The following is a 25,942-nucleotide window of genomic DNA, read 5'->3' on the forward strand; positions in this document are numbered from 1 at the left end:
AGGAAAAAAACTGGTTGCAACGTGTAATGAAAATCATACTTAAGAATGCACTGTCTTTTAAAATCAAAATGGTTTTATTTTTTAAACACATCAACAGTGACTATACAGAATATTAGTTACTTTTGAGTTAGATCCATAACATACGTAATATGTATTTTCTGATCCCCTAAATTAAGTTTAGGAATTTCTACTTCTAAGTACAGAAGTCAGGTCTTTTAAATTCCCAAATATCATTGCATTTATTTAAATACCCCTGATGAGAGCTATATTGGCTAATATGTCATTAAGTATCTTTTATAAATTCTTTACTCTGTGGGATAAACAAAGTATTAGGCACCAAAGAAAGTTATCACTTTCACAATTCAACAAATACGCATTTCCATGTAGTAGTTTTCCTCTAAAGTACATATGTACTTACACAGTAACGTCGACTGATTAGGTGATTACATAGATTAAATGAGAATCAAATTACAAAAACAGTACCATCCATCAACTTAAAAAGGAAAATGTTATTTAATGTTTACATTTTCTCTAAGATGTATTACGATGTTCACTGAGCCATCTGTGAAGCCAATATCACTTAAGGGGGTATTGGACTCCTGCAGAATAGTGTTTACTTTATACTAATCTCCTAAAATCTGAGTCTAAACACACCTATTGATAAGTTAAGAAACAGGAACCTTAATAGAAGTTTGAAGACATTTCACCAGACTAAGGCTTATCCCACTCCCTTGAATTTTTTTTTAACTTCCGTGTATTCTCTGTAACCCCACGTAGAGAGATCCTGCACAGCCAAGATGCAGATGCTCATCCTCAAGTTCATCCCACAGAGGATTCCCAGTCATCCTTATTACTGAGCGGAGGCAACCCCTGTCAATCCACTTGCTGAGCAGGGTCTTACACAACTTGTCTGCTGCCACTGGCTCTATGGTCAGTTTGGCTAGAGCTGGAGTTAGAGTTTGTCTAGAGTAGAATCTATGCCCCAAAGCTGCCTCTACCCTACAGTAGCAGTGGAAGACCTGTGAAGAACTAGTAGTGGGAGTACAGAGAGATGCTACCTGAGAAGAGATGTTCACAGCCTACCCTGCTAGGAAACAGTGCTAAGATTTAAATAAAACAGGATGACTTAAGGGAATGGCAAGGGTAAAGGTTGACCTATATGGCACGCATAGCTCAATTCTTAATTTTTTAATCAAAGTAAAACTTATACCTTCCTTCCCCCAAATGTCATTTTTTTTCTTTCTCCCTACACCTAGAATTTTATACTATCAATCATCTCACAATCCTATTAGAAGTCTAAATTCCTGCTTTATATAAAAAACTTTCTCCAAGCACATGAAGCAGGTTCCTTTTTCAATAAGTATTGAAACATAACTAGAAACTAAACAATAGAATGAAAGTTTCTAGAAGCTAAAGACTACCATTTCTGTTTTTTTAATCCACTGCTTTGTAGTGTTATTATAAGATCATAGATTTACCAATGGGTTATTAATTGCATATTTTTAATCTTCTTAACATTTTTTTAAAGAAAGGAACTACTTACTGAGAAGTATTTCACTACTTTAAGGATGCCAAACCAAATAAATATTCTACAGTCAGTTCTAACATACACTTGATCTCACATCTCATTGTTTGTTCCCTTTTCCTTTAGATCAGACAAGGTAATTTAAAACACACACACACACACACAGACAAGGTAATTTAAAACACACACACACACACTTTCTCTCTTTCTCTCTCTCAACCCACTCAACCAGGTTACCGGGCCCCAACTAAAAATTTTGCCTTATACCTTACCAGCTCCATGAAATCTTTACTAATTAACAAAATCTGGCAACCAGAATCCCTCTGTCCCTTTCACAAAAGGAAAAGCACCTTTTCATCCAACTCACATTCTTATCCCTAACCTCTATCTCCCCTTTAGCTGTCAAGTGCTTTTCCTACAGAAGAGGGTGAAGGGAAAAGTTTTGTCTTCACTAACCTTTTCTTTAGAGAAAATGATTTAAAACCTGCTATCTGAGTAGCAATCATTTTAAAATTTTAATTATAGACAGACTCCTAGCACAAAGACAATCAAGAGTTTTTATATAAGTTCTTTGGTTAAATCTTACCCAAAAACTACATCCAGCCCAATTTACAATTAATGATTAGTTGAGATAGCAATAGAAGGAAGCTACAAAAATCAAAATGCTTGAATTATATATCACATTTTCTTGGAACATATCATTTTCATATATTATATATAATGGTCAAAACTCTTTCAACAGCTTATTTTCACTACATTTGAATTCTGTTTCATTTTAAAATTATGCTCAAAATAACTAGGCCATCAGCGGCAACTTTGAAGATAATGTTACTTTAGATCGTTTCCCCTTCTTTCCATTCTCACTGCTATCAAAAGCTGAAGGCTCATCACTCTTAAGACAGTCTGCCCCATGATAATGTATTTACCACAGTATTCATTTCCACATTTTTTAAAATGGAAATAAAATAGGTATACATTGATTGGGAAATGGCTTCAAAAATACTCCCATATATGGATGTCATAGAATATTATTGTGCAATAAAAACCAACAAATATGAGGAAATATGTAAAGATCTGTAGGAATGGATAAACTGCTAAATAGGGTAACATACACAATGACTTTAACAATGTAAATTAAAAGATCAGTAAAGTCAATTTCTAAATCAAATCAAAGGTGCTAGGAAACAGAACACAAAACATATCTCCTCCTGGGAGGTGGAGACAAATAGGGAGAATACTGTATACCTACTCAGATAATTGTAATGGATGTTTTTGCTTAATTGTTCTTTGTCAGAGTCTTCAATCTGGTTGGCACGGTAGTGGGTGAAAAAATATGAGTGAAAAGAAAAGACATCAATAAAACTCATTTTCAGGACTTCCTGGGATCAGAGTAATCTCCCACTATGTGCCACTTACAACCTCAATTTGTTCATCTATAAAAAAATCACTATACTGAATGACATCTCAGGTTATCTCTAGTTCTAGCATTCTGATTCTACTATTCCTCTGAACTCATAGTTTTTTTTTTCATAACACATATATGTACTTCTTTCACTGTTTTTTTTAATTTTTCATGTATTTGTTTTGTATCTCAATCAGACTGAATTCCTTCAAAACTTCTTTGTATTTATTCACTCTATTCAGCACCAAGACACTTTTTTTTTAAAATACATCGAAGACCTAAAGATTTAAGTTGAAAAAGCTATCTGAAGCATTCAGAAACTCCTAAATTTATCTTAGTTACATTCACACCAAACGTTATAAAGCAGGGAAGGGAAAACCTGTAATTGTACAAAATACAGAAAAATATCTGTTATAAAGGCCATGAGTTCAAAGAAAACCAGCTGAGATGCCCAACCTACTCTGCTCTGATAAGTGCTTTTTGGATCTATTAAGTGCAGTCAAAATATTCTCCAGCTATGTGAGAATGTGAATTCCCATTTACCAAAGAGACGATTAGCATTTTTATACATTATATATTTCTTGCTATGACACCTTCAACAATTTCACTGTACTGAAATACTACACTTGTAACGATTAATTTCTGTGTCCTTTGGTCCATCTATACTATAATCTGGTTTTCCTAATTTTTAAGATTAGAAAATCTGTTTCCTTTGTTTACCTGAAATGATGGCAATGCTAAAAACAAAACAAAACAAAACAGTTGTGTGAGATACATACTATCACTAGTACTAGATTAGGTGTATTGCTGTTACTTATATGTGGCAAACATTCCCCCGCCTTCCCTGCCTTTGCACAGGATGTCTCTTGGGCTTGAATGTTCTCTCCTCTCTCTCTCTCTCTCTGTCTCTCTCTCACTCTCTTAGAATTCTAGGCTCCAAATTAAAGCTTGGCTTAATTGCCCCAGGGCTTCTCTGGAAGTACACTACCCTCGTACCAAAATTGTTTGGGGATCTGTGCACATGCTGTCCTCACACTTCCACCATCAATAGAATGAAAGTTCCTCATGCTGTTGCTTTTGTCTTTGTATCCATAGTGCCTCACACAGAATAGAAACTTAATAAATGTTTGTTAAATTTAATTAAATCTAAGTGGAAAGTCAAATTAAAAGAGCTTCAAACTTACATGGCAATTAAAAATGTAAAGTGCTTTTAATGGATTCTGAGATTAGTGCTCCTAGAAATCTGAATATTTATTTACAGCTTGATGCTTAGGTTTGTAAAGGCACCTGAGAGAGAAGGATTACAACTAACCTAAAAATCAGTGATCCAAAATTACAATGGGGGTTTTCTTCAAGAATTAACAGATACTCCCCTCACTAAAGGCTTATCAGGAAAATTGAGATCAGTTAAGGTTTAGACTAGATGATCTGAGGTCCCTCTCAACATTCTGTGACTCTGAGTGTTACCAGTGAGTCAGTTAGCATGAAGCTAAGGGTACTATGAAACAAATGCTCATGGTAAGGGCCCATTTGCACTGTGAATTCTTCAAAACCGAAGTCTTTCTTTTACGTTGCCAAACCTCCTTATCACTACTAGAAGAAGGAAATCTTTTTCCCTTGGCCAGGGGTAATGTGTAATGCTTTCTTTTTTTCCATTTGTTCTTGCTCAAACAGTTAGCAGTGACATGTTCCCCAGTTTGAACTTACCCATATCCCTCCATGCTATTTGTATAAGTGTTTTTAAGCACCCCAAAAGCAAGCAGCAGAATCTATTTCTGCTGCTAGTCGCAGAAAAGGAAGAGGAACCAGCAAAAATGGGGAAATGCTTCTAGTGACAACTCTGGAAGGCAATTACCCTTATTAGTAGTGTCCTGACTACAATTTTGGTTGAGAGCTCATTGACACTGTTCTGGGATGAGCTGAAGTAAACAAGAGCAAGACTGGGGGAGTAGAGGTGGGGGTGCAGTACACAGTGATGAGTCAAATGTTAGTAGTTGTTACTGCTATTTCAACAAGCCACCAATTAAAACTATTTGTCCACCAGAATTGCACAATTACATTAAGTCAAACTTTTCTATACCAATTCTTTCATTGTTTCAGCCTAAGTGAATGTCAAATATAAAATTGAATTCGTTTTTAAATTTAAAAATTTCAAGCCCAATTTTACAAAAAAGAACACAAAAAGCTAGCAATAAATGTAAAAACTAATTTATGAAAAAGGTAAAGTTACAGACTATTATTTGAAAACTTTAAAAAAAACACACATTTTTAGTTTCTAATGCCTTAACTGAATGATTGCCAATTATATTATATAGTTAGTCATGCCAAATTTCCAATCAGACCTTCAGCAGGACAATTTAACTCTCAAGAAAGCTTTCTTATAATTGTTTACTATCTTATCTCCAAGCATTATGACTGAATTGCCCTAACTAAAACTCTTCAAAGTAATTCATAGATTTTGTAATTAAACACAATTATTTCCAAAATTTCATGGCAAAAGAAGTAAAAATTATATTTCCTAACAATTAAGTTAAGGAAATCTATTCAAATCTAAGAACAAATTTTACTTTAGAAACATAAAGTCCATATTTCAAATATAATTAGATGTTTATTTAATTATCTGAAAATTCCTGTGTTTCACAAATTGCAAGTCACTCACAGCAGAACCAACTTAAGTAATTTTGGTTACTTAAATAGTCAGGGAAATATAAGAAATTTAACTAGTTTTTTTTTTTATTTTTGCTTCTACTTTGGAAAACTGCTACAAAGAGCCGATGTGCAAATAACCTTAAAACTGAATGTTCAATGCTGAGACACAAAGTCAGGGAAATTCTCAGGTATTTTTGATTGAAAGTTTAAGTCATCTTACACCTTTTATTTAAGTTTTCAAAAAATAAGTCCAGAAGTAGAACTCTCTTTCTGAATGGTAACTGATAACAACTGTTTTGATTTTTGTGAAGATTAAACACTAGATATTATGGATATTATTCCCTAAAGCCTCTGTAGAATAGTAAAGATCTATAACAGATGAAAAAAAAACAAAAACAAAAAACAACTAGTCTAAAATATCCAGAGACTGTTGTTTCAAGGATACCAGGGCTTAAACTCACGTGAATTTTTTTAACTCAATTAAAAATGGAAATGCTATTAAAATTTGAAAACCCAAACAGAAATGATTAACTGTTAAGCTGAAGCAACTCAGGTTCAAAACTACATGTCCAGGAGAAACATTTTAAAAAGAAATACATTAAATGTACGAGATTCATGTAAACACACATGGTGAAGACTTTAGAGTTAGAAGGAACTTCAGTCTTCAGTACTATTCTAAAGTTTAATCACTTCATCTCCTTGAAAATATCTTCATTATACATGATATATTTATAAAAATTAGCCAAATATACCTACCCAGTACAGTTACAGTTGTAGATGACTGTGCATTTCCTAATGGGAATGTAACTGCTTTGCATATATATTCTCCTGCATCAGAGAAGTCTATGTTGCGGAGAATAATTGTTGCATCGTTAAGTGAATGATTTTTAAATAAGACTCTCCCTTGATAGGCCTCTTGAACAGAAAATCCATATTGAGGATGATGAACTGCAACAGTCTGTGAACTTCTGCCTTGGATCTTCTCCCATGAAACTTGTGTTATTGTTTCATTTACTTCAATTATACACTTCAGTGAAACATTCTTCCCCCACACTGCTGTGACGTACGGCTCCACGATAATCGGTCCAGCTAAGGCACCTACAAAAAGGGTAAATATTAATAAAGTTAATTAAAACTGAGGACGCCTGTGAAATCACAACTAGATTTTTCTCCTTCAAAAAATGAGAGGATTTTCCAATGAAGATTCTGAGATTCTGGTCCTGAATCCCTCTGACCTGGAGATATTGCCAGGTTGGTAGATTGAACGCTCCTACCCATCTCCCCACCCCTTTCCTTCTCTGTCGCACTTCTCTCTCCTCCCTCACCCTCAATTACTTGTTACTAAAATGTGTTATGGAAAATAAGATGCAGGAAAACATTAAAAATTATGCTGTATCAAATCAGACGCCATAATAATATACTTTTACCTCCTGTTTTGTCCTTGTCTCTAGATCCCTAGGTACTTCATACAGTGGCCAGCGATGCTTGCTGAATTAAATATATCAATATCAACACAAAAGTACAATGAAATACCTTCAGCAGTACGGGTACCTCAACCTTTAAATAAGCTCAATCCAACCCATTCTCCCCCAGGGCATGACCGCATAGAGTCATAATATATGTTTATGAATGGTGACACAAAATAAGACAAAGCTGTAATAAAGAGGTCTGACTGAAGGGCAATGACCACATCTTAGTGTTTTTTTTTTTACCTTCCCAGCACAGATCTTTGCCCAAAGGTATCAGATAATGATAAATAATTGCTAAATAACTGAATGATTATTTGATAGTCACTGGGAAACTAATAAAAGTTCCCGACAGAGGAATGCCAAGGCAGACCTGTTATTAAGAAGTCAATCTGCCAAGAGTGTTTAAGACCGATTGGAAAGAAGAAAGACTAGAAGAAAGGAAAGGGACGCTACTGCAATAGTCTAGGTAAAAGTTAATGAAGGCTTGACCTAGGATGGCAGCAGGAAGAAGGGAAGGAAGGACATAAGTAAGAAATATTACAAAAGTAAAATAGATGGGGCTTTGACCACTGTTTGGATGTATATCTTGAAGGAAAGAAGGCTCAAAGATGCTTCTAAGGTCAAAATAGATAAAAGGTAGAACTGGTGATGCCAGCTAACTATAGAAACATATAAAGAATATGCTTTAAAGAAAGAAGAAGCCAAGTTTGGACATATTCAATTTGAGGTGTGAGTGGAACATCCCAGGTAGAAGTATCCAGGAGGCAGATGAAAATGTAGGTCAGTAGCATAGGGCTGGGAAATAGATAAATCCTGGAGTCATGTGGATATAAATGACAGCTGAAACCCTGTGCGTGAAAGAAGGAAAGAACATAAAGAAGAGGGGAAAGCAAAAATTTAAATGCCAGCATTAAATAAAGGGGAGAGGGGGAGAGAAATACTGTTTATTTACACAAAGTTAATAGAGCTCTCAGGCCAAGATGCTAACTCAGTGGAGGTAGGCTGCTAAGTTCCCACATGTCTGCTTCAGCAAAAACCTAAAATTAACATCAGACTGAATAATGATCACAAAATTACCAATAAGATGGCAGACTTAAGACATTTTCTCCAGTCCTCACTAATTCTCAACTCTCCCCACAAACAAAAATCATACACCAAAGGAAAAGCAATTACAGCACTCTCCGTAGAATATTATTGGGTCACAATAAATGATGAAAGAAAACTGCAAAAACATTGTAAAGTATGGGCTGATGGAAAATGAAGAGAACAGAATGAGAAGAGCAATTTATAGGACATCTCTGTAAAGAAAAGCAACTTTGAAAGACTTAAGAACTGTGATCAAGGCAATGACCAACATATCTCCAGAGGATCTATGATAAAACATGCTATTCAGCTCCTAGCAAGCAGATAATGGACTCGAGACGCACAAAGAGATATACCTTTTTGGACAAAACCACTGTGTGGAATTGTTTTTGTTTGACTACACTAAAAACAAGGTTTGTTGGTTTTTCCTTTTTCAGTTTTTTAACTGGGGATCCATAGTTAGTATTACTGATAAAAAAAAATGAAAAGCCATTGCAATTTTTTTTTAATTCATAGAAGAGAATAGACTAAAAGAAGCACAAACAAGCAGAATAATTTAAAAGTTATGTGTGGAATTCATTATATACTTCTTTTTCAAAAGCAAAGAAGTATGAAATGGAGATTCAGAGTTTTACATATAATGGAATTTTGCTTTACAAATGGAAATATTCTTTGTCTGGTATTTAAATTAATTTTTCCCCAAAAGTGGCTCCCCTTTAAAGAGTTTGAAGGGGTCCTTTTTGATACTATGTGTAGTTAGTTTCTTACTGCATTGAGTACACAGGTAGGCTGATACTGCATTCTGGGCTTGATGATAACTTGATTCATCATCTAGTTTGATGGTCTCCAAACATTTTTAAAAACTGTACACTCTCACTAGTTAAAAATACATTAAGTCTGTACACCAATGTCTATGTTTACTCATTTACAAATTCTATGCACGTACTAACATATTATTATGTACTTTATAACATTTCTTTGGCTTGATTTAAAAAAGAAGAAAACAAGTTACTAGGGCCAGGTGAATGTGGTGTCACACAAACCAAAGAAGAGAATATCAAGAAGGAATGGTCAATGATGATATACCAATGATTCAGAAGAGCTCTTATCTCAGTAAGTGTAGAGGCTTTCTCAAGAATTTTAGCCATACAAGTGAGGAGATACAATTAGGACAATAGCTAGCATGGATGAACAGATCAAGCAAGGGCTTTGCGAGGGGGAACAAGTATATCTGTTTGCAGACAGCAGGAAAACAGCCAGTAGATACAGAGAGGTTGAAGACAGGAAGAGGAAATCTGCTAGAGAAGACAGGATGGAATGGGATCACTTGTACATGTAGCGGGGTTTGATCTTGGAAAGAAGAGCCACCTTTAAGAGACAAGAGTGATGGAGACAGAACGGAAAGACATCTGAGTGATATGAGATGATAAGGAAAAGGGAGCAGTTGGTGAATGGCCTTAATTTTTTCTGTAAAATACGAGGCAAGAGTTCTTAGCTAAGAGAGTAGAGAGAGGAGGAGCAATGGGAGATTTAATAAGGGATAAAAAGGGTTGGAAAAGCCACTATGGTTAGAGATACAGTGAATCAATTAGGATGGTGTAAAAGAACTGCACTGCTGCAGAAACAGTACACTTGAGATTATATAACATAAATTTATGACATGGATTTTGCCATCAGTATGAAGCAGAGGAAGTGGATTGTCAGAATGATCCAAGGCAAGACAAGATCAGAAATGGTTTAAGGGGAAAAGGTACTCAAGAGAAGAGGATAGCACACACTCAAGTTGCACAGAGAGATACTTTTTTGGACATGACCATTGTTTGACTATGCTAAAAGCAAGGGTTTGTTTCTTGGTTTTCCCTTTCAGTTTTTTAATTGGGAATCCATTGTTAGTATTATTGCTAATGAAAGAAAAGGCAGCCACTGAACATTTTATTTATGTCTCTTTGCTCACCTTTAGTTGAACTCTATGATATCCCCCTCTTCTCTTCAGCCCCTTGCCCCTTTACATCATTTCTGATCTTGTCCTACCTTGATATATTCTGACAAAGTTCACCCGAAGGGTCAATGTGGAGAAGGAGAATATAGCCAGGAAAAGAGGGATGGCCTAAGAAGAACCAAGGCCTAGAGAGATTAAACATAACAAGATGAAGAAATTAGGTTTTAAGGTAGAGGGAAAGGTGGAACAAGAGATTATGAAGGAATTTCAGAGTTAATGAACACAGAGGTGAACACTTGTTAGTGAATCCAAGATATAGGGTATGACCATCTCTGCGTATAGCTTGGGTGGAGTAGCGGAGGTCATAGGAAATGAATAAGTTGAAGAAATACAAAGTAAAAGCAAAAGTGTATGATAGAGTGTGTGTGTGTGTGTGTGTGTGTGTGTGTGTGTGTGTGTGTGCGCGTGTGTAATAGGTTGAAATCTCCTAGTATTAAGGCAGGAATTGTTGAAGGAAAGAAAGACTTATGAGGCAGGCAACGACTTCAATGAGGAAGGAGTAGAGGGGAGAGAGAGACAGAGCATAGACAACTATCCTGGAATGGCTCCATGTCAATCATTTCTGCCTATCAAAATAATTTTTGAAAGAGGGATGCTCAACAGGTCTGGCACCTCCCAATTCTTTTCTCCAAAACTCCAAGATTTTTGGATGTATAAACATGCTGATTCTGTGCAGTATATATGCTTTTAGCCTCTCCCATTCACAAGCCAAATCTTCAAATTTATTGTTCACCATCCTCTGCTAACTACCTTTGCACCCAAGTTACCAAATATCATAGATGACGCCAATTTAACTTGGAGAGTTCAATATAATGTTGTAGATCAATAAGAATTTATTTAAAAAGGCAAAGCACAGTTCCTGCCCTTAAGGAGCTCACAATCTAATGGGAGCTCTTAAAATTTCTTTACTTTAGCAAAAGAGGATGGTACATATGTCACAGTTATCTTCTTGGTAGCCTTCCTGCAAATCTTGATAAGGTCTACAATATGAGATGAACCAATATACTATCCCACCTGAAATGTCATTTCTTGTTTTCTTTGCATATATTACAATCAAGACTTTGCGTATGAACCATCCTTCCATTTCACAGCAACTTCCCTTTGTCCTCTGCTTTTGTTTATAATGAGAATGTCAAGATTGAGACAATTCAGTTTCCCCAACAATGTCTTCTTCCTGACTATAAGACAAGGATTTAACAATTAAAGTACCAATAACTTAATGTTAATAAACGATCTAAGGACCATTCTTAGCATTCTCTACTCCCTTTCCTCCTCCCAACCTGCCATTATGAATGCAGAAGCTTCCACACAGGACTAAGGCCTATTTTGTATATTTTTCTTTATTTCATGGGTTGCCATGGTTCAAGAATTAACCAAGTAACCAACCTACTGGTCATTAAAGCTACATTTAGCATGGCTGACCCTAAGAAGATAGAACCAATGTGTTACTAGGACCATACTTAAAGTTTTTTCTAGGGAGAATCTAACTTATTGCTTTTCATTTTTAGCTCCCCCACCCCCAATGACATAACCTTCAAGAATTCCACACCAATAGAAGGAATCAGAGTAAGACCCTGTGAATCAGTGTTAAAAACTACATTAAAGTCCAGAAGGATGGTGACTAAGAGGAGTCCATTGGACTTGACCATTAAAAATAACTGGTGATAACAGTAGAATGATAAAGACAAATTGCAAGAGGGTTGACCACCATTGCTAAAAAAGTATTATTACAGGTCACAGACTTTTGTAGACTCCAGGGGTCTGATGTGAAGGGGGTGAAATAAGAAGTACTATGGTAGTTTCAAGGAATATCAAGGTCAAAGGAAGTTTTATTTGTTTTAAGAACAAGGAACACATAAATGAGTGTTAAAATGAATTGTTTACAGGCAGAACTCAAAGGGCATACAGTTGAGTATCTAGCTGCATAAGATTTGATAAGAAAGGAAATAGACTACCTCCTCAAAAACTACAAAGACAAAAAGATGGGCAAAGATGTAAATAAATTAAAAGAGAAGTTTGGGGTCTTAGCAGAAACTAGTCAAAGCAATTCATATCAACTTTAACCAATTCACATGGTCTCAGTAAAGTGAAATGCTGACAGTAATGGGAAAGGTACAAAGATTTGCTTATGAAAGACAAGGTTTCAATCAGTCACTGACAAATACATATAAAACAAAACAGTCAATTACTGATTTCAAAGCCTATTTAATCACAAAGATCAATCAATCAATTATCTATTAAGTAGTAGGGCCAAGCACTGTCCTTACAATATATCCAATTTTCCAGTCAGGTGATGTTCTGTTCAGAATTCTATCCCATCTTTATCAAAGCAGCCCCAATGCCTGAAAATAGACTCCCATGAGGCTCCATATGCCTCTTCTCTGCATGACAGAGTATTTGGAGGTTAAAAAAAAAATGAAAGGGAAATAGATAATAAAGAATTCCTGGAAAGTAGCTTAAAATGGATCCTAATGCCTGAAACAGGCATAATGAGTGGAAAAGGGCTGTTCCAAAGTAAGAAAACTAAATGGTGACAGAAAGGAAGGCAATCTGCCTATAAGATTTTTTTTAAATGACCTGACTAGCTATGAGGGATGGGCAAATCTGAGCAAAATCAGTTAAGGAATATTAATTTAAACCAGAAACAAAAAATTAAGGGCTCTGAATTGTCCGATATGACCTGGAAAAGGGACTTATGTACATACAAGGGGTTCTCCTAAGTGCTATACATATTAAAGACACATAATTTCTTCATTTCCTGGTTCTATAGTGATCCCTTTCCCCACAATTAAACAACTAGACCCAAACTTCTGAGATGTTCATGTACAAAGACTGAAACAATTATATGACAAACCCCTATCGAAAGCCGGAACTAGGAAGTTATTCAGTTTTGCAACATTCAGGGGGATGTAGAAAAAGTGAAAAATTTTTATGTTACTTATGGTTATATATTCAATTGCATTCTGCTTTTCATGGAACATTCCTATTTCTTTTGTGTTATCACACCACATGCTACAGTAAAGTTTCAAAGCTTTCATGGGATCCCAATAAGTTGGATAAAATTTTCAAGCAGAAGGGGAGGGTAATTTCAGAATACTACATGTATATGTACACACACACACACCCAGCATACGCAAATATTTATTAAAATTTGATCCTTCCACAGAATACCTACAAGGAAAGAAGCCATACCTCAAAGATTTTATAACAGGATCAAGTGAGAATACATAGGAAAACACTTTATATGCAATAATAATATGCAATATAAATGTAAAGTGACAAAATTTTAGAGCACATAGGGACCTCAAAAGCCACCTAAAACCAATCATTATGAGAAGGGGAATGCAATCTACAACATCTGGAACAAGTGGCCATCCAGCTTTCCTCTGAATATTTATACTGAGAGCAATCTATTACCTGTTAAGGCAACCATTCCACTTGTAGCTAGCTCTCACCCTTAGCATTTTCCCCCTGACAACAACCTTGACTTAGTAAATCACATCCATTGCTCTTATTTTTGCCCTCTGGTGCTCCATGAGAACAAATTCACTCCTTTCCACAGAAATTCTTCAGATACCTGAAGATAGTTATATCCAATATCCCTTTCCCAAGACTTCTTCTCAAAGTTAAATATCCCTCGTTTCTTCAACTAATAGTTGTATGGTATCCTCTGCTTACTCTCTGGCTTGTGAACTCAGACACCCATAAATGTCACACCCAGAACTAATCACAATATTCCAGCTGTGGTTTGACCCAAGCAGAGTCCTTTGCATTGAAGTATATTTAAAATACTGATTAATTACAGTTCTGAGTATAAATGAAAAAACATGCAATGATAAGAGCTCAATTTTAAAATAATTTTTTCAACCACCCTCCTCTTTCAACATTAGTATCCTAGCAGATTTTTCAATTTTTCCCCCTCAGTACCACAGAAAGTAATAGTAGTAGAGAGTTAAACTCACTAGAAGTTATCATCTTAGTTGTTTTTGGTTTTTGTTTGTTTTTGGTTTTTGGCAGGGCAATTGGGGTCAAGTGACTTGCCCAAGGTCACACAGCTAGTTAATGTGTCAAGTGTCTGAGGCCGTATTTGAACTTAGGTCCTCCTGACTCCAGGGCCAGTGCCCTGCTCAATGCGCCACCTACCTGCCCCAGTTGTCAAAACCTTTAGGAAACTCAGTGAAACTATGGTGTCGCACAGAGCATATTAGTAATTGCAGTTAGTAATGAAAGATGGTGCAATAACATTTTTTCTAATGTGACTTCACCTATACTTTAGTACCTCCCAACTATCTATCATCATACTTATCTAATCTTTTTTCTTTTTTTTTTTAATTAACAAGCACTTTTTTCTTCCAATCAACCCTAACCCCATGGAGTGGTCCGGGTGTGAAAGGGGAGGAGAAAAACAAAACAAAACCCCATTAGGTTAACAGGAATAATCAAGTAAAACAAATTCCCACATTGGCCACATCAAAGACATGTCTCATTCTGCATATTTAGTCCATCACCTGCCTGTCACGAAGTAATTTAGCATTTATCATTTTCAGTCTTCAGGAAACACAGGTAGTCAGTCATTGCACTGATCAGTCAGTTCAATCACAGTCAATTAAAAATTGTTCATTTTTAATCTTACATCTCAAATTAGATATTGGTAAAGAAGGGTTACTGCTAATTACTTCTATGATCTGCCTCCTTTGCCCCTACAGATTGCTGAAAAGAGAAGCAAGAAATCACAAAATAGAACTTCCAAGGTCCTGTTATCTAATTCTTAACAGAGCCCCTCACTGAAACAAAGAGATCATTCTATTTTTCCCTAATCAATTCACTCTCCCACTTTTCAGAGCACTGAACCAAACTGAGGCTCTTTTCAAGTCTCCCACCCGTCTCTGCTGAGGACTTAGCTTCATATAAAATAATTGGGGCCATTTATACGGAGTTCCGTCTTCTCCCCTCCTCCTCATCTTCTACCACTATCTCCTCACTCACTTCTATCTCAGATGAAGAAAGGGCAGCTAAGCAGCACAGTGGATAGAGTACAGGGCCTGGAGTCAGGAAGACCTGAGTTCAAATCCAGCTTCGGACACTTATTAGTTGCACGACCATGGGCACACTTAAGTACATAATCCTGAGTGCCTCAGTTTCCTCACCTATAAAATGAACTGGAGAAGGAAATGGCAAACCACTCCAGTATCTCTGCCAAGAAAATCCCAAATGGGATCATGAAGGGCCAGGTCAGCCATGACTGAAATGACTGAACACCACCAGACGAAGAGGCAGCTGTCCCTTCTCCTGACCAACCATGCACCTTTTTCTCCCATTGTTCCCCTCCCTTCTAACAGACAACCATCACTTTCATCTTTACTCAAAACTAGCTATCATCCTATCTTTCTCCTTCCCTTCTCAGTTAACTGTCTGTGAGTGAGTTGTCTATGTAAAGTGTCTCCACTTCCCTCTTCTCACTCTCTACTAAACCCTCTGAAATCTGGCTTCTAACCTCATCATTTACATGAAAATATTCTCTCCAAAGTTGCCAATGATCTTTTAATGGCCAAAATGCATAGCCTTGTTCAATCAATCCCCCCTTATCCTTCTACCTTTCACTGCAGCCTTTAACACTGTCGTACACCTTACATCCTGAATACTCTCTCTTTTATAGGTTTGAATGACACTACTCTCTCCTGGGTCTCCTCCTACATGGCTGTACTGGTTCTTGATCTGCATCGCTCTCACTATCATGAGTATCCCCCAAAGTTCTGCTCTGGTCCCTCTTCTCTTTCCCTTCTATACTATCTTTGCTGGTTGTCTCCAATTCATCCTGCATATATCTCCTTTGTACATAACTGTTTTCATGTAATCTCTTCTTTTAGACTATGAGCTCCATGAGAGTAGGGACTGTCTTTTGCTTTTGTCAGTCTAGCGGTAAACCTCAATGCCTGACACATAGTAGGAGCATAATAAATGCTTGTGGACCATATGACTTGGTGATCTATCTGCTCTCATGCATTCAACTATTACCTCCATAAAAATGATTCCAAGATCTGTACATCCAGGCCTAGTCTCCTTCCTGTGCTAATCATCTTTCACCTTTAGGGCATACTGAACTGTATGAAGCCATCTCACATTCAACATGTCCAATACAGAACTCACTGTCCTCCCCAAAATCCATCCCTGTCAAAAATGTTTCTATTACTAATGAAGGCACTACCATTATCACCCAAGTTACCCTACTTTGTAACATCAGTATTAACCCTATCTCCTTACTCTCACTCTACCTTAATATCTTATGCAGAGCCAATACTAGTCTATCTTCATAATAGCTGTCTTATATACCCCCTTCTCTCCACTCACACAGCCACAGACTTAGTGCAGGCCTTTATCACCTCCAGCCTAGATTACTGCAGTAACCCCAATGGTCTCTTAGTCTAAGTCTCAATCCATTCTGATCCACTCTTCACCCTGCTGCCAAGGTGATTTTCCTAAAACAGAATAAACCACATCCATACACACACATGCACACGCGCATGCACGCATGTGCGTTTTGAGCTCCTGTAGTTCCCCATTACCTCCAGAATCAAATAAAAAGTCCTCTTTTTTTTTTTAAAGTCTTCACAATCTGGTCCTTTGCTATCTTTCCAGTCTTCTTATACCTTCCTCCCTCTCATGCATTCTACAACCTAACTAGACCTGCGCTGGCCTACTTGCAAGCTTCATTGATTCATGTCTGGTCTATTACAATGATCTGCTGGCTGATCTCTCCTTGCTTCAGTCCATTCTTCACTCAGCCTTCAAACTGATCTTTCTAAATCTAAGTCTGACCATATCACCTCCCCTATTTAATCAACTCCAACAGCCCCCTATTGCCACCAGAATCAAATACAAAATCCTTTGGCTTGCTGAGGCTTAAAAATTAATCGCTTTACTGGAGCAGCCAGTGAAATGATGAATACATTATTCATATTTTTCAATTATCTGTATCTATCAAAGATGATGATGGTCTTCAATTGATCAAAAAGCATTTACTAAGAACTTAAGAACTTATGTTCCAGGCAATAGAACTGGGAATGCACTGGCTATACAATGAAAGGCAAAAACATCCCATATCCTCAAGGAGCTAACATTCTAATGTGTGTGTGTGGGGCAGGGGGGCCGGCAGGGGGAAGGGGCAGAGACAGAGCAATGCATAAGTATCTAGATACATACATAATGGAAGCTTTGTAAAGTGATCAATTTGTCAGCCTCAGTAAATCTTAAAGACACTAACTTTTCAAGGAATGTAATCTGTATAGGTGGAAGGAGTACCTACACTACAAACAGAAACAGGTAACTGGAGGAAAAAATGAAGTTTCTACAATAAATTCCTTCATTCAAATATTGAGTGTACCTACAACATGCAATAATGACTGAAAAAAATGCTGAGGGATATAAAGACAGCTTATATTCTAACAGCGGCATACAACACAACCACAAAGAATTAAACACACTGTACAAAATAATTTAAAGATGGAGAGAATACTAACATGTGAGTGTATTGAGAACGGATTCTAATAAGAGAAGCACCTTAGCATGCTTTAAAGGAAACCAAGTGATTCAATGAGGTGGAGGTAAGGCGGGATCATAGAATCTAGAACTGGAAAGGACACTAAAATAATTTAATCCAACTTCTAAATTCATTTTAAAGAAAAGGAAAGAAATGTCAGAGAAGTTAAATCAAATAGATTAAGTGGTAGAGCTGGAATTTGTACCCAGATCCTCTAGAGAGATCTCTCACCTTTAACAGGACCATCTAGCTAGCTACTACTAGAAGGCAGAATCTATCAGAAACCCAAAATGTAGCATAGTAGAGAAAGTAATATTATAACAAAAAAGTTATGTGATAAGTACCATATGGATGGGAGAGACTCTATAGGAGTTCAGAGAGAGTACTTCCAGCTGATATACTTACAGAAGGTCAAGAAAAGATAGTTAGAATTAATAACATTTGAAAACGGGAGTGTCAGCAAAGAAGAGGAGGTGAAAGTATTCCAGCTAAAGAAAAAGACAAGAAAGCAAGAGATGAAGCCAGTCAATCAATGAGCATTTATTAAAATGCTAAGTGGCAAGGAGTGTAGAGAGTGCTGGGGATACAAGGAAAGGTACATTTCTTCCCCCCTAGAGGAACTCACAATCTAATTAATTGGAATAAAAAATATGAAGGAACCAGAAATATTCCATCCACCTGTAACTATAGGTTTCTTTTGTATAATGAAATACTGGGAGATAAAGGTGGTAAAGTAGTTTGGGTCTGGATTGGAGGACATCAGTGCCAAGCCTTTATTGTACATTTTCCTTAGTACCCAAGAGGAAAGCACAGGATGACAGATGCCTCAAAGGCCATTCAAGTCAAATGATCTCCTTTCTTTTTTTTTAAATGTATATTTACTCATTAGTTTTGGAAATTAAATCTCTTTTTCTTTTTTTTCTATATATATTTTTTTAATTTTTACTTTTAGTTTACAACACACGGTTCTACATAATTTTGAGTTCCAGATTTTCTCCCCTCCCTCTCCAAGACGGCATGGAATCTCATATAACTACCATGTATAACTTCGCATTGAATTAATTTATACACTAGTCAAGTTGTGGAGAAGAATTATGACCAATGGAATGAATCATGAGAAAGAAGAAACAGAACCAAAAAAAAAAACCCAAAAGCAAAAACAAAAGAGAAGAAAAAAAGGTGAGCATGAAGTGTGCCTCAATCTGCATTCAAACTTCATAGTTCTTTCTCTGGGTGTAGATAGCATTCTCTATCGTGAGTCCTTTGGAGTTGTCTTTGCACCTTGTGTTGCTGAGAAGAGCGAAGTCTGTCAGGGTTGGTCCTCATGGAATCCATATATCTGTGGATGTGTATAATGTTCTCCTGGCTCTGCTCCGCTCACGCAGCATTATGTCAGTAGGTTTTTCCAGGTTGTTATGAAGTCCGTATCATCCCCATTTCTTATGGCACAATAGTATTCCATTACCTTCATATACCACAGCTTGCTCAGCCATTCCCCAATTGATGGGCATCCCTTTGATTTCCAATTCTTGGCTACCACAAAAAGAGCCGCTATAAATATTTTTGTACATAGGGGTCCTTTTCCCACTTGTGTGATTTCTTTGGGATACAACCCTAGAAGTGGTATTGCTGGGTCAAAGGGTATGAACATTCTTGTGGCCCTTTGGGCATAGTTCCAAATTACTCTCCAAAATGGCTGGATCATCTCACAACTCCACCAGCGATGTAACAATGTTCCAGTTTTCCCACATCCTCTCCAGCATTTATCACTTTCCTGTTTTGTTATTTTAGCCAATCTGACAGGAGAGATGTGGTATCTAAGAGTTGTTTTAATTTGCATTTCTCATCAGTAGTGATTTAGAGCATTTTTTCATATGCCTATAGATACCTTTAATTTCTTCCTCTGAAAACTGCCTGTTCATATCCTTTGACCATTTCTCAATTGGGGAATGGCTTGTATTCCTATATATTTGGCTCAGTTCCCTGTATATTTTAGAAATGAGGCCTTTATCAGAGATACTAGCTGTAAAGATTTTCTCCCAATTTTCTTCTTCCCTCCTAATTTTTGTTGCATTGGCTTTTTTTGTACAAAAACATTTCAATTTAACATAATCAAAATTATCCATTTTGCATTTTGTAATGCTCTCTATCTCTTGTTGGGTCATGAATTCTTTTCTTTTCCATAAATCTGATAAGTAAACTATTCCTCGCTCTCCAAAATTACTTATAGAATCAGCCTTTACTCCTAAATCATGAACCCATTTTGACTTTATTTTGGTATATGGCGTAAGATATTGGTCAAATCATCTCCTTTCTGATATGAGAATACTGAAGTGACTCACCCAAAGTCACACAGCTAATAAGCACAGAGTCAAGACATATTTTTGAGTGCTGTTAAAAACGGCGAGTGACTAAAAGGCTAAATCGGTGTTTCAGGAAGATCAATCTGATGGAAAATACAGTGGACTTGGACAGGAAAAGACTAGACACAAGGATACCAACAAAAAGATTGTAAAATATTCCAAGCCAATTAGGGTGGTAGCAGTAAGAATGGAAAAGAATAAAAACAAAAAATAACACAAGACTCTCTCCTTCTCAATGATGACTCCCAGGGCCTAAAACTGGTAAACAGATTAATAGTGAGACAGTAGTCCCAACCTCTTTTATGAAAAAAAGATGTCAGACTTACAAATTATAAATTAGGCTATACAAAATTGAAACAAAAGAAAAACGGGGCACTTAAGGCAATGGGTGAAATTCGGAGTAACAAAAGCATGTTCTCCTTAAACAGTTTATCCCAATTTGTACTGTTATTGTTGGCTAGATGACATGACTATAGGGAGAGAAGTTGTTGAGGTCTAAAGGGAACAGAAAAATTAATTTACTGATTCTAAAAAGAAAAGTTCAAAATCAACATTTATTAAGAATCTACTACATGCTATTAGGCACTGAGCGCTCTAAAAAAAATGAAATAGTTCCTACCCGCTCTTGAGAAACATAAATATATTCTGGGAAACATACGTATCTTTAAGTATAAAAAACAACATGGAATAAATAGAAAATAGTTAAATACAAGACAGTTGGGGAATGTAAGAATCAAGAAAGGCTTCTCCTAGAAAGTAGTGGTACTTAAGTTCAGTCTTGAACGCGGGGGATTCCCAGGAGGAAGGTGAAGAAGGATTGATTCCAAGTCTGGGGCAAGGACAGTGCAAATAATAAAGACAATAGTTCATCCATTTGTGTTTGTAACTTCATTAAAATAGGGACAAGAGAGTTATACAGGTATTTGTCTTCTCTTCCACACTTTTTTAAGTCGCAGAAAGGTGAAATGGAGAATTTACTTCCTATAGTCAAACCATAGCTGTAATTTCTATCTAGAATTTCAATAGCACAAATTCTGGTCATCAGAGTTTACCCTAGTAACATCAAAAAGCAGTATTTTAAATTATAAGTTGTCTCATATTTCTAACAATCCACAAGCTCTAACACCATTTCTTCTATTACAGCAAACTGACAACTAAATAAATAGTATCTGACATAACTGACAAGATGCTGCAATCTATGGTTTACAAAGAAAATAATAATTTTAAAATGGTGTTAGGGCAATGTTTTTGGTTGTTAATAAATTTTAATGACTTTCCAAATATGAATGTGAGATAGTTTAAGTAAACCTTTTAAATTCTAGATCTAATTTTCCAAAAAAAAAAGAAAGAAAGAAAAAAAAGAGAAAAAAAAAGAAAGAAAAAAAAGGACTCACTTAGGGCTCTTCGTTTCACTTGGTGTAAGAAACACCAAAATTATTAGGCTGTCCTTTTCAAATGAACTTCTTTTTAACAGAAACTCCTTGGTAAAATCTCAATTATACATTCAGGGAAAGGGTAACAATTTATTCAGATCAAAACAATAACCAAAACCAAACAAACCACACTCTTCAACAAGGTTCTGCAGAAAAAGCAATTAAATTACCCCAAGACTAAAGATAACATTGTGTTGCATGTAGGAAATTGGCTTAGACCCGAGAAATAAAGAGCAAGGTAGAATGATCCTTCTCTTAGTGATTTAAAAGTAGGTAATAAAGTCTCCTGCAAGGATTTGCACTAAGGCCTTATTCAATACTCTGAAGATGTCTAAAGAGGGAGAACACAATAAAATCCCAATAATTTTGCAAATGAAATTCTTTTGGATAGAATGCCAAGCTGCTAATAATTTTACGGAAGATTTCACAAGATTGTAGGTGGAAAAGTAGCTTAAGAATGAGCCTCATTACAAATGACTCTAAGGTAACACATGTTGAAAAAAATAAACACAAAACTAGTTTTTGTTTGTTTTGTTTTTAATTATAGGTCTGAGTTATCAGGTATATCCCAGTAAAGGGATATCACTGTTGGCTGCTCCAAAAAATATTATTAGTCAAATTTGCTGTTTTTACAGCTATAAAGATAAATATCTGCACATAAAAATCTATTCCTTTCTAAAAAAAATATGTAATATTTTTGGTTTTGATGGTCGTAACTCAAGAAGGGCTGAATGAAAACAAAAAATTCAGGGAAGTCCAACTAAAATCGTCAAAAGACTTGAAAAGATTCTATATGATCTTAGAGTGAAAATACAATTCTTCCATGAAGAAAGATGGAAAGACAAATAAGATATGTTCAAAGTCTTTATTTCATTTTTCTGAAACAAAAACCCATTCTTTGACACCAATATTCTTCTAGTAATGGTATATGGTTGCAAATAATAAAATAGCACAATCTTTGAAGAATGTAAATTATAGATGACCCAAGGGACAAAAGAGAAGTATAATAGTAAGCTACACCCAATGTTGGGAACATACCTGTACCTTCTCCTCACTTTGCTTCCATATATTAGAATCATTAAATCCTTCAAGACTCAGATCAAGTGTCACATCTTCCACAAGCTATCCTGGATCCCCTACTAATATCTTCTCCCTCACGCCAAAATAAGTAAATGAATGAATAAAAAAAAAATGTTCTCTTCATTTTGTATGTATGTTGTGTTTATTAATTTAGGACTATGCTATATTATTTTCCCTTAATAGGATAAAAAGTCCTTGAGGGCAAAGATTATCATGGTCTCATGTATCTGTAGATGGGACAGGCTTCAGACAACCAAGAATACAAAAAAAATTTGGTCCCATGCAACCAGAGTAGATGCCAAAAGAAAGTCACTAACAGTCTTTACTACTGCATTTATGAATGGAAGTCACAGGGCGTCATATTTTGGCTCAATATAAAGGAAAACCTTTCCAACAATGAAAGCTGTCCAAAATTAGAATGAAACATTTTATGATGTAATCACCAGCATAGTGCCTGGCATATAACAGACTTAAATGTTTTTTTTTCTTTTACTTATTTATTCATTCACTATTCAACAGTTTATATATCTAATTCTTCACAATGACACTAACTCATCAAGTGATTTAAGTATGTTCTCAATACTGTTTAACAACAAAAAGAGTATTAAATCAAAGCACTTAACACTGAACAATACATGTTACACATGGTACGTGTTTATCAAATAAATATTAGTTGAACTGAATTAAAAACTTTCAGTACCAATTTTTTTTAAACAAAACATTTTTGCTTGAGGTAGCAAACCCACAACTATCCAGAAAAGTATACTAAGTAGAAAATGTCACTCCCATAGTATCACATAGCTGAGGTCTTACTGTGTATTATATAATTCTACTACTTATATTGTGTTCATGTCTCAATGACCCAGACCACTACAAATTCAAAATTCAAGCTATCCAATTTGAGAGGGATGGAGGGGGAGGGGAAAGGAGGGAGGAAATATCTAACTTTTATCCCTCCTCTTTGCTGCGATCAGCTTACCTTAGCAACTACAATAGATAAACCTCTTAGTTCCTTTAATACCCAAGCCTCTCTTCTATATTTTCCTCCTTTTCTCTTTCCCTCATTTTCTGTATATTAAAGGCACTGGGCCACCGTTTCCACATTTGCCTTTAATATGACTCTATATGTATTTTCTCATTAGTCTCTACATGTTACAAAAAGGAGGTAGGCACATGAGTTGAGGCTATAAAGAAGATAAAGGATGTTGGAAGGTCAAGATGAGGAATGAGTACACTTCTCGTATGCAGGACAAAGGCTACAAAAATCCATGGAACCAGGAACAGCTGAGTTTGGGGTTGAGCTACAAGTCTTGGCTTGACTAAAAAAATATAGTAGGTAAAGAAGAATATGGTAACGTAAGGCTGGAAACCTTACTGGAACCAGATTGTGACTGTCAGGCTAAAGCAATTTTCCAAACTGGGGTACCACAGACAAGGACCAAAATAACTGGATATTTTCAAATAAAAACCCACAAAAATAATCCATTTTATTCAATTAAACACAAAGTTCAAATTAAACCCCACAGAAGATAAACCTGGTAAACTCATTTCAACTTACAGTGAATGTGATTACTTAATATAACCTAAGTTCATTCAGATTTGAGTTGGTGCCTATTAAATCTTGACATGAGCCCGCCACTGTCAGTTGGTGTAAGCTATTAACACAGATGAGTTGTACCATCAAGGCTTACTGCATTTAAACATTAAATGTCAAGATTTGAAATTAATCTTCATGTGGAAGCTAAAAGTACAATAACAGCTACTATATTCTCGACATCATTCATTCTATAAGCAGTCAACAAGCACTTGCTATGTGCCAAGCACCGTGCTAAGTGCTAGGTAAAAACCAGTCTATGCCCTGAAAGAGCACACAATTCTAAAGAAGGAGATAACATGTAAATAACTAAATACATATAAGATACAGAGTAAATGACAGTAATATCAAAGGAATTAGCAGTTGAAGCAACCAGGAGTCTTCTACAGGTGAGATCTGAGCTGACCATTGAAGGAAATAAAGAAAGCTGAGAGGCAGAGGTACGGAGGGACCACATTCTAGGAACTGGGGAAAGCCAATGCTAAGGCAGGGAATCTATCTGGAACCTGAGGAACCGCACACAGGCTACTGCAGTTGGCTCAGAGTGTGTGTACAGGGATGGTGAGGTATAAAAACTAGAAAGGTAGAAAGGGGTCACATTATGAAAAGCTTTAAATGGCAAACATAGGACCTGGGAGATGAGAGGGAGAACAATTGAGTTCCATAGGGGTTAGGGGCATAACACAGTCAGACTTAAGCTTTAGAAAAGTCACCTTGACAGTGGAATGGAGAGTGGACTGGAGTGGGTAGGGAATTAAGAAAGGGAGACCAGTTAGAAGACTGCTGAAATAGCCCAAGCAAGAAGGATGAGAATTTGAAGTAGGGTTGGGGCTATATGAATGAGTACAGAGAAGGAGGCATATAAGATGTAAAAAGTGAAATTGAAGAGACAAGACTTGGCAATGGATTGGATATGTCGGGTAAGCATGATGGGTTGAGGTATATGACATAGGTTTCAGGGCTGAGTGACCAGGAGGATGGTGATACACTAAACAGCAACAGGGAAGTTGAGAGGAGGAAATGGGTTTGGGGGTAAGGCAATTATTTTTGTTAAGGACGTGCTGAACTTGAGATACAGACAGCATAATCAGTTCTAGATGTCTAAAAGACACACAAATAGGAATCATCTGAATAGAGTTGATTATTAAACCCAGGGGAGCCAATTAGAACATTAAGTCGATAATATTAAAGCAAGAAAGCAGAGACTTAGGATAACACAATATAATAAGCTTGTTTTTTTATCTCCACAAAAAGCTGCAAACTTTTAAAAAGTTAAAATAACTACAGAACGGCCATCAGTAATCATTCTAAATTCAAACAAGTAAAATTTAATTGTCTTTTTTTTTAGAAATGAAGTGATGCCCCTCCATGATGGATAAATATAGTATGGGTTTAAAAACAAAAAAAAATTCATTGAAGCAGCTGAAACTACTAGAAGCAAATAACATTCAAGTCAAGTCAAGTACCTACCAAGTCTCCAGCACTGTGGGCTAAGCACTACAGATACAAAGAATGGACAAAAATGGCCATGCTCACAAGGAGCTTGGAAGCAAAAAGTGGAAACAAACAATATGTGTACAAACAAGATTATAAAGGATAAAATGGAGATCAGTTCAGAAGGAAGGCACCAAGGTGTATCTGGAAAGGCTTCTGGCAAAGATGGGATTTTAGCTGAAACTTGAAGCCAAAGAAAACAGAAAGTGGCGATGAAAAGGCATGAGGGATAGCCAGTGACAATGCTCAGTGAGGAGATGGGAGTGTCTTGTGTGAAGAACAGCCAGAAGGACAGTGTCAATGGACTGTGGTGT

General features: G+C 36.3%; 1 protein-coding gene across 2 annotated transcripts in view; it reads right to left on the reverse strand.

Moving 5' to 3' along the window:
* Positions 1-25,942, reverse strand: part of NECTIN3 (nectin cell adhesion molecule 3) — a 198,210-nt gene that overhangs the window by 155,850 nt on the left and 16,418 nt on the right. For both annotated transcript variants that reach the window (XM_036745142.1, XM_036745141.1), the window contains exon 2: positions 6,333-6,674. In XM_036745142.1, coding sequence (XP_036601037.1) covers positions 6,333-6,674 — 342 coding nt within the window. The remainder of the gene's footprint in view (positions 1-6,332; positions 6,675-25,942) is intronic.

The sequence above is a fragment of the Trichosurus vulpecula genome, chromosome 2 (genome assembly GCF_011100635.1).
Source record: "Trichosurus vulpecula isolate mTriVul1 chromosome 2, mTriVul1.pri, whole genome shotgun sequence".
Lineage (NCBI taxonomy): Eukaryota > Metazoa > Chordata > Mammalia > Diprotodontia > Phalangeridae > Trichosurus > Trichosurus vulpecula.